This window comes from Parasteatoda tepidariorum, chromosome 6 (assembly GCF_982258835.1).
Source record: "Parasteatoda tepidariorum strain Cologne lab strain chromosome 6, Ptep-v5.0, whole genome shotgun sequence".
Lineage (NCBI taxonomy): Eukaryota > Metazoa > Arthropoda > Arachnida > Araneae > Theridiidae > Parasteatoda > Parasteatoda tepidariorum.
In genome coordinates this window covers 93404955-93415509 of record NC_141760.1, presented here as the reverse complement: position 1 = coordinate 93415509, position 10555 = coordinate 93404955, and the positions used below count along the sequence as shown (strand labels likewise).

Sequence of the window (10555 nt, the reverse complement as noted above, 5' to 3'; positions counted from 1 at the left end):
AATTTTTGCATTTTGAATAATAGGTATCTTATCTTTAGAAATTACTCATTTAAGTTCAAAATTAGACACAAAACTTTATCAGCAAAGTATTTGTAACTACAAGCAAACATCAAAACTTAATTTTTTGTTCAAAAACTCAATCTTTTAAAGCGCCCTCTATAATTATGATTAAGCTAAAATATAAATAGATTAGATTACAAAATGCTAAGAACTACAACTTTCATTTTGTTTACCTTATGCTCGATAGACAAATACAATTTTGACCCGGGAACACTTTTGACTAAAATTATAGGTTGTTTTCGAGTTAAAATGTTATTAATATTTTTATTTCATTGCTTTTAAAAATGAAAATTTACTTTCTCTGACTAATTTCACTTCCTCTTAATATGAACTTCTTTAAATACATTTGAAATGTAATTTTATACTGGAAAAGTAACATTGTAGTTTGCTTTCGTTTTAAAATTATATCAATATATTTTTATTTCATTACTTTACAAAAAAAAAATTTAGTTTGTATAAGTTATTACTCTTTTTCTTATTTATTACAGGATCGATAGCTTTAAGCCTTCACTGCTACTTCTTTTAACATATTAGTTCAGAAATTTCGTAAGCTAAGCAATTTCGTAATTGAAGGTTTTCTGTTGAATACCATGTCCTCAAGTGAAGATGATGCAAAGTCAAATATAAAAACCAAGAAACGTCGTAAACGAACGAATGGATTCGAAGAATGGGTAAATAAATTTAATAATTTTTCCCAATTAATTAAATTAATATGGGACTGAGTTACTTAAGTTTAGTCAGTAATTATTCAGTTTTTTAGTAAAAGTAACAATTCTCATAATAAATTTTTAAAACAAATCAAATTTGTAGAATTTTATTATGAACTAAATTTTGTTTTTATCTAAAGATAATTTAATTTATCAGTTTCTGACTTTGGTGAATTTAAAAATGTCTCCATTTCCCAGGCTATTGGCAGTATTTTAACTGGTGCTGCAAAAACTAAACGAGGGGTTATTTTCGCGTCCTGATCTGTTGCCTAGCTATAGTTGCCAAGGTGCCAATTGGATTTTAAACTTGCAAATTTAAAGATCAAAACAAAAACAGATTTGCTGAAAGGTTCGCTATGAGTTACACACTTTGAGTTGGTCTTATGTGATGCTATTTTGTAATTTCTCGCAGACCTGGCACCTGCCTGGAAGTTGTCAAGACTTGGAGATTATTCTGCTGCAGATCACTATACTCATGTGCATAGCGTTTTTAAAAAGTGCTTGAAGGTGCTTATTTTTGATTTTCATTTTTTAAAAGCCCTTAAAGGTACTTTTTTCATAGACTGCGTTTAAAGAGTGCGTAATTTTCCCTTTTCGAAAATGAGATTTTTCTAAAAGTTATGTCAATTTTTGCCACGTATTATCCGAAAGTGTGCTTTTCACAATATCATTCAATGTTTTTACAATTCATTCAACCACAATCTATTTCAGTGTATCGCTGGTTCATAGCGTATGAAAGCGTCAATCATTTTACAGGTTTGATTAAATATTTCTGTCCCGTATGTGCATGCACTGAGCTGGGTTCTGCAAGATTCTTGCACTCTCATGTGCAACTCTGTTGCATTTTACAAGATTTTCACAATTTCAAGATTAATTTTCCATCCTCTGAAATCAAACCGAAAAATCTCTTGATCATTTCTTAAATGCTGATATAATCAAGAAAAGAGTTCTTTGTCAAAAACTAGTTATTTTATCATGATCATATAAATTCTTTGAATATTATTTTGTTAATGTATATAGTGCTTAAAAATATTTTTTGAGTGCTTAAAAGGTGCTTATTTTTGTTGAAAGATTTGTCTACCCACCCTGTATACAAAAATTTGCTCCTGTGTTAGGTAGACAAGTACCTTTTACCACAATTAATTAAGCATCAATAGTTTTTTTTATTTTTTTACGGTTTCCTGAAACGGGAGTGTTGTCTAATAATTTACACATGTCATCTATCAAACTGTTTAATGTTTAAGAAACTTTTTTATTTTTCCTTCATTGTAAATCAAATGTGACATATCCTCTTACTTAAGTAGTGCATTCGACAACAAATATGTTTATCAATTTTATTATCCGATCATAATAACAAATTATTGATGCTAAAGAAAGAGTATTCATTGTGTTTTTATTGTTTTGATTACTTAGTTATTCGTATTTCTTATTAAAGTAGGCAATATCTCAAATAAAAAATAGCACGATATAAAATATGAATATCCACACTTTTCAAAAAGATTTCGCAAAATGAGGTGGTGATGAAAAGGGTTGAAACTAGCTACATGTGCTACGCAAAGTATGCAGAAAGTTTTTTAATTGTAATTTTCTGGTCGCAGAGAGTATTTCATTTTATCCGAGTCTATCAAGAAGTGATTATTTAAATGTGCGATTAGAACCTTGCATATCATAATAACATTGTAGTTAAAATAACGGGATCGTCAAAATTTCCAATAAATTTAGTCTAATAAAGTGCCTTAATGAGTAATTATTTAAATGCAGGATTTAAAATTCGTTTGTCAGAATAAAAAATGGAATTTTTAAAACCATGTGGGAAATTATTGCAAGAACTGTCAAAAAAATTATTTAAAAATAATTTGGACTTAAGATGAATTCATTAATAATGAAGCAAATCCAAAAGTGATCTGAAGTAAAAAGTGACAACATGGATTTATAAAGGAATCTGTGCAAATTGAGCGATCAAAAAAAAGTGATAACTCAAAGGTTAAATTCAAAATGTAAATTTTTTTTTTTTAATTTTTCAAAGAAAAAAGTATTTTTTTTCTCAGAAGCTCCTGCAGGATGCACACCAACAGTTGACAGGCCACAGGTTGTCCCACCCCTAATTTAGAAAATAATCATTCATAAAAATAAAAGTATTTTATTAAATAATATAAATATTTTATAAGAATCTTAATATTTCAAATGAAAAGAGTTAATACAATTTTCATTCGTAAAGAAAAAAAAAATTGAGAGTTTCAGATAATTTCATGTGAAAAACTATAAAAATTCATGACTAATTTAGTTTTTAATTACCATAATATGTTAACTAAAGTAAACTTTAGGACTTTTAAGAGTAAGAAAATGTTATTAATTTAAAAATCTTTTATTCAGAACTTGTCTGTAAAGCGAAAATTCTTACTTTCAGATTTCAATATTTTAATTAAAGAAATTTTTTTTATTGAAGTATGATTAATTTATATTTCTTTTATCAGGGTGGTTATATGGCTGCTAAAAAATCCAAACTTGAAGCTCAGTTTCAAGGTCAGCAACCTATTGAATTACAAAATGAACAGCAATCATCAATATTCAAAGAAGTCTCCATATTTGTAAATGGTTATACTAGTAAGTTTTAATTACTATGTAATTTAAATTGGATATGCCTATAATTTTTTTTAAACTACAAGGCTATTAATTCTTTTAAAAAATATTGTCTTGCCTACCCTTTTCATCATTAATACACATTGAAGTTTCCCTTTTCATATTAATAATTTCATTATTAATATTCATGATTATTATTATTAATGTTCCTAAATATATTTCATGATTATTAAACAAAAATTCTTGAAACATTAAAACATACTTAAAATTCTTAAAGCATTTCTTAAAATTTATATCTCTGTTGTTTGCTTCAAATGTATGAGAAAATATTTTAAAGAAAAAATGTTCTTGTTTTTAGTACTTGGTCAAAATATTTACAGAATTGTTTTGGGTTTAATTTTCCTCTTGTTATAACTGAGATGCAAAATAGATGAAAATTCATGTTTATGAGTTCACATTTGCAAATTACTCCAGATTTTTTAGATTTCTTTCAATATGATATAATTTTTTTATGTATATCCATTCTTTTTGTTTCTTCTCCCATAAGGTTAATTTGTTCTTCGAAGATTCTAGAAATTTTTTTAAAACATTTATTTTTTTTGTATTTATTAATTAAAAGGGGCAGTAAAAAACTATTACCACTGAGTTTACATTAGTACTTAATAAGGCATATTATTATCCCAGCACTTAATATCATAATGCTAATAATACTTATTGCCTCATTAGTTAAACATCGGTGTCGTCAATAATAGCTAATTTTTTATATCTCCCTGAGTGGATACTTCTCTATTTTTTAAATACAGTGGAGCATCGTTTATACGACGATCACTTATAGGACGTTTACATTTATACGACGTTTTAGTGTGGTCCCAAATCATTCCTATTCATTTCAATGTAAAAATATATCGTTTATACGACGCACGGAGTCGGTTATACATCGGTTTTTAGATTTTGTTCACGTTTACTTAATTTTTTATTTTTTCTTGCGTATTTTAAAAAAGGGCGGAATTTGCCAACATGAGTGATACAGAAAAGGGTGCCAACAAGAATGCTTGGATGACGATCGTAATTTTTGCTAGATGACTGAAAAAACTTGACAATGTTATGAAGAGGGAAAAAATAAAAATTTTGCTATTCATCGACCAATGTCCAGCGCACCCATCGATACTAATTATTTTGGAAAATGTAAAAGCTCTCTTTTTTTCCTGCAAATTGCACAAGTACGCTTCAGCCATTAGATTTGGCCGTGATAAGAATCTAAAATTTCATCATAGAAAGCAGTAAGTTCAACTCGCTATTCAAAGCATTGCATTGTAGAGACTAATAGCAAGAAAATATAATTAAAAGTAACATACATTCAAATTGCACACTGCAATTTTTCTTCTTTGGTTATTTGTTTGTTTTGCTTTGTCTAATTTAGAAATTTATGCAAATCAACACGCTAAACATTAAAATTAACTGAAAACAGAGTTAGTTTCAGTTTTAGAAGTGAAAATCGATTATACGACGTTATCGTTTATACGACGTTTTTCGGTGGTCCCTTCGGCGTCGTATAAACGATGCTCTGCTGTATTTGATTTAATAAAATAAAGGGAAGTAGTTTCTATTGTTATTAACTTTTGACGTATTGAAACATTTCACTTTATTATTAAATAAATGCTCTAAGCAATTATTTTTATTACGCATGTTTAATAAATTTATAAACAATACTTTTTGTGAAATATATTTAATGCAGATACAATATTATTTGCCTTTTAATTGAAATAAAAGTAGTGGGGTGCAGGTGCCATTATAATAAGACCAAAGCAAAAGAAACAATGAAAAATGAATAAATATCACAACCGAAGCTTACCTCTTCAGTGGGTACCTGCTCCAGAGGCCATAAAAGCAAAACCTTTTCTATTGAGAGAGCATGACAAATGTCTAAATTGCTCTCCCTGTACCCCAAAGGTTTTGTCAACGTCCAGGAAGACATTACAATACAAAATTTAAAATACATAAAGCAAGTACAGAAGTATAAAATCAAGACAAATACATTAGAATAATGCGCACAAAAGCCTACTTGAAACAAAAATCCAATAACCAAATTGCACTACTGACCACCAGACACAACTAAATTGAAATAAACATAAAAACAATGTCCCCTAATTTGCGCTGAAGGAAGGAAAAAAAAAAGAGTGAGAAAATAGTGACATCATTAATAGGAAGGCTTGACTGGGGCAACTTGATTCCGTTTGGATTCTCGGCTGCTTAGCGCGTTTTTCTACTGGAAGTATTGTTTTTAATCGCTTTAATTATTTTGAATTCTTATCTTAACGCCAAAGCAACACATTTGTAATTAAATTACTATGCTGATAACCATGCTTTTCTTTTTAAATGTTATTTATTTATTTGAAAATGTCTAGATCCATCTGCTGATGAACTTAAGAGATTGATGCGTTTGCATGGTGGAATATATCATCATTATTATTCACATTCGAAAACAACACACATTATTGCATCAAATCTGCCAAGCAGCAAAATAAAGAATTTAAAGAATGAAATTGTAGTCACCGCTGCCTGGATTACTGATAGGTATTTGATATTGTTTTTTTTTTGTTTTTGTTTTCAAATGTTTAATGGACAGTGTTTATTTCTTTCATATCATAAACATTGTTCTAAACATAGCAGAAATTTAATTCTAAGTAAACTTTTTGTCATAACTTAACTTTAAAATAAAAAAAATTGTCTTTAATTTTATATTAAATAATTTTTCTAATTTGTTAGTTTTTTTTTTCTAAGTTTATACAAAATCTCTGCATGTATGAATAATTTATTAAGGAAGGGAAATTTTATTTCTTTGCATTTTTTTAAAGTGCTTAAAATATTTTTTAGTGCATAAAAGGTGTTTATTTTTTATTGAAAAATTTGTCTTTGCACCCTATAGTAGTTTTCACTTACTTATAGAAATCATAACTGTAATTTTCATTGTTTTCACCAACACAGTTAATGTGGTTTATTGTAAATTGTGGTTTATAGATTATATAGGTCATCTACTGTGTATGGTTTTTGTTTATAATTTTGTGTTTGCAAAAGTATCTTTTTTAACATAGGTTTCCTTCGACATATTGCATAAAATAAATTACTTTTTAACTAACATATTCTAACACAAACAGAAAAGAATCAATATGTTATAATAAATATGTTTCTAAATTGATCTGAGCGTTTTCTTTTTTGGTTAGCATATTCACCCCAGCTAATTAACTTTTTTTTAACAGTCTGTGTTCTGCTAAAAGAAGTTTGATAATTTTGTATTCTGTAGCTGAAAAAAAAATTCAAAACCGCTGTTCTAATGTACTTGAAGAAGGATGAATTTTCTGAGTCATCCTTTTTTGATGATTGCCTGTGCAATTCTCACATTAATAATCATTGCACATCAGGTTTAAAAGATATAAACATAATAGATTTCATTAACATTGATGAATTAAAAACATTTAATTTTTTCTTAAATTGAAATTTCTATTCTTTAGTCAGAAGAAAAGATATATTGATTTTCAACGTAAATATTGAAAAGTGTAATAAACTATGAATATTTTACAGTACAATATTGTATCTTCTTCAAATATGTCAGAATACAGATTTAGGACTATTATTTTGACAATTCGGAATTTTACTTTTTCTCATCATATTTGAGGTGTCAAAGTGTGCTTGTTAATTGATCTCAATTTTTTAAATTTTTTATCTAGCATAAAAGCTGGAAAATTGTTGCCAACTCATGACTATCTACTTTATTCACCTGAAACAAAAGATAAGCAAAGGACAATATGTTTCAACAAATTACCTACAAAATCTGATAACCAACCAGTCAGTTATGTACCAATATTGAACTCAGTCGATGAATCTGACACTATACGTGAGAATTCCACAAAATCTCCTATTGCAGATTATAGTGATCTTGACATAGTGACTTCTCCGCCTTGTTTTGAAAATTCAGAATCTTCTTCTGAAGAAGCAATTAATAAATGTGAAACTAGCGATACAATATTGCCAAATGTGCAAGAAAAAAAATGTGCTGTGCCATCGTATACTGTTGTGAATACTGACTCTACTTTGTTGCAAAAACCAGACCTTGCAATGAAAGCTGGACATCCTGATTTCCTTTCTGAGTTTTATGGTCATTCAAGATTGCATCATATTTCTACTGGGGGTCAAGAGTTGAAACGTTACGTTCAGTATCTTATTGAGAGCAAAAAAGATTTCTCCGGTCGAGCAAAACTTGTGAGATATGCGGAGCAACATGCTGTATCACTTGATGCAGATCCCCTTCAAGATGCTTGGAATCTTCAGGAAAATAAGAAACAATCCTATATCATTATGCATTTAGACATGGACTGCTTTTTTGTGTCCGTCGGACTCAGAAAACATCCTGAGTTGAAAGGTAATAGATACTTCCTTTTAGAAATTTATGTTAAGTAAAAAATGATTGAAAGAAAATATAAGGACTCCTTCTTCCCTTTTATTTTGGAAAGAAGTATATGAAATTAAAAATATCAGAGAAAATCGTAAATAAAACTTAACCTTTTGATGCAGGTGGGACACTAGTGTCGCTTTCATGTATATTTTTTTCTAATGTTCTAATTATGATTAAAAATATATTTTTGTATTATGAAGAATAGTCTGATGCTTATTAAAAAAAAAGAAATCTGTTACATTATCAGAATTATATTTTTATTAAAATGTGAAATCCGAAAAAAAGGAATAAATTTTTTTCCATTCATATTCAAAAAGTTATCGATAATTTTTTATTATAAAGTAAAGAAATTTCTATTATGAATAACTGTTTTCTTTAGATCTAAATAACTGCACATTTGAAAAATTGTTAATAACTGAGCCGTGTTTTTGTTATTTTAAATTTAACGTTGAAAAAAGACACCAGATATTTCATGCTTTATTTCATAACCATAAATTATTAAAATGCTAATTATAATATTTTTTTTACTTATTTGTAACTAATTTATATATTAATTAATACAAAATATTCAAAAAAAAGTAAGAAAATTATATTTAATAAAAATTGTGTGTCAAAGGGTTGAAAGTTATCTTTTCTTAAAATGAATTTTGTGAGGTTGCTACTTACTTTAAAAATTAGCTTGTTACTAATTCCAAGTGGAGATGTGTAATTACTGTCAATGGTTCAGGGCCTAGTGTATTAAGAATCAAATTTTGGAATTTAAAAAACAACTATTAGCCAAAAATTCCAAGCTTGGATTAATAAAAGGGGTGATGCATATTTCTTAGAATAAATCAGCTTAAGGAGTTAAAAATAGAAGTGTCACAGGAAAAGGGTGACATTTTGTTAAAATTAACATTGAGGTGTGTTATTGATCAATTTAAAATTGATATATTTGAAGTGAAAATTAATTAAATGAATAAATATGTTGAATATTATTTTAATACAACAGTACTGTTAAGTTTTTTTTCCTGCCATTTACATTCAGAGTAGTATCAATTTTAATGTATGCTAAAGGTATTTGTATGTATACTAAGGCTATGCTAAAGGTTTTATTAAATTTTTTTCTGGTGATTCATATGAATTGTAGATTATTGTGGGATTGAATGTAGAAATAAAAGTTAAAGTAAGGTATACTGCATCAAACTTGAGTAACATTTCAAATTAAAGGTATGAACAACTAAATTGTCAAATGCTACATGGTCACTTTGTACTTTAATGATTATTAAATTCTAATGTTATGTCATTCAATTCTACAATCAATTCAAAGTACGATGAATTGTCTGATCGGATAATGAATTTAAAATTTTAACTTAGATTGACTTTACTTTAAAATCAAAACATATTTCACCCTGAATTCACTGACATTTTATTCATTTGTCTTATTTATTCAGATTTCATTATAGTATTTTAGAGAAAATTTGACTTGTTTGTTGTTATGTTGACATATTACTTGTTTGTTTGTTCTTTCTCCCTAATTTTTACCAATCCCAATAATAGTTAAAGCAAATTTTTTTTTGCTTGGTATTATTTTGATTTTCTTTTTAATTATTAATTTATTTTATCTGAAGTAGAATTTCATTTGTTTTGCTATTTGACTTTTTTGTTTAAGTAATATTTTCTTTAATTCTTTCTCTCTTTTTTTTAATAAATTTAAATTTCCGGCAAAAGATCAAGAATTTTTTTGTTTTGTTTTGTTTAGTTTGAATATGCTAGCTGGTCTGTGATCTTTTAAATGTTTACTACAAATTATATCTAGTCATTATATAATTTGATTCATTATATACTGGAAGCAAGCTTAATTTTTTAACATCAAATATCCATTTATATTAAGCTATTTGATTCATTATGTTACTATTGCTCAAATATTTATACATATCATGTAACTCCTTACATTTCTTTAATTTCTTTCACAGGAATTTAAAGCAATTGCTTTCACAGGAATAATTCTACCTTTCAATGTTAAAAAATTAAGCAAGCTTAATTTTTTAACATCAAATATCCATTTATATTAAGCTATTTGATTAATTATGTTACTATTGCTCAAATATTTATACATATCATGTAACTCCTTACATTTCTTTAATTTCTTTCGCATAGGCTTACCTGTTGCTGTTACTCATTCTAAAGGAAAGAGAGGAAAGCCCCAAGATGGTAGTGATGTACAATATGAAATGTCTCATTATTCTAACAAGCATGACAAACTTAAAGGCTTGATGGATGTTGACGAGGAAAAAGAATATGATATGCCAAAACCTAAAATATCGGTACATTCCAAAAATTATGGATCTTTGTCTGAAATAGCTAGCTGTAGCTATGAAGCTCGGAAAGCTGGTTTAAGGAATGGAATGTTTCTAGGTGAAGCACTGCGGCTCTGCCCGAACTTGAAAACTATTTCTTATGATTTTGAAAGTTACTCAGAAGTATCAAGGCAACTATATGATATAGTTTCTAGGTTAGTGTTTTATCTTTTTTTTTACCTTTTATGTTTGTTGTTGGACTGGCGAGGTGGTTGAGGTCAGCATGTGTGACTGCAAAGCCAATGGTTGCAGGTTCCAATCTCACTCAGGGCATGGATGTTTTTGTGTGTTGTACTCTGCAATGTGAATTGTGAGTTTGTCATGAGTAATCCCTAGCAGCAATATAACTTAGCCCCTCATTAAACCAATATTCATTAATCTTGACTCAATAAGGTTAAAAAGGGCTGATAAATTTGTCG

At 27.9% G+C, this 10555-nt stretch overlaps 1 protein-coding gene across 2 annotated transcripts in view; it reads left to right on the top strand.

Annotated features, from left to right (window-relative positions):
* Positions 1–218: 218 nt before the first annotated feature.
* Rev1 (Rev1 DNA directed polymerase) overlaps positions 219–10555 on the top strand; it is a 30426-nt gene continuing 20089 nt past the window's right edge. The window contains exons 1-6 of one of the 2 annotated variants that reach the window (XM_071178393.2): positions 219–292; positions 549–731; positions 3242–3371; positions 5753–5921; positions 7073–7764; positions 9937–10291. In XM_071178393.2, coding sequence (XP_071034494.2) covers positions 651–731; positions 3242–3371; positions 5753–5921; positions 7073–7764; positions 9937–10291 — 1427 coding nt within the window. In that variant the 5' untranslated portion in view covers positions 219–292; positions 549–650. Of the gene's footprint in view, positions 293–540; positions 732–3241; positions 3372–5752; positions 5922–7072; positions 7765–9936; positions 10292–10555 lie in introns of those variants that run through there. The other variant, XM_087166186.1, reaches the window with a different exon arrangement.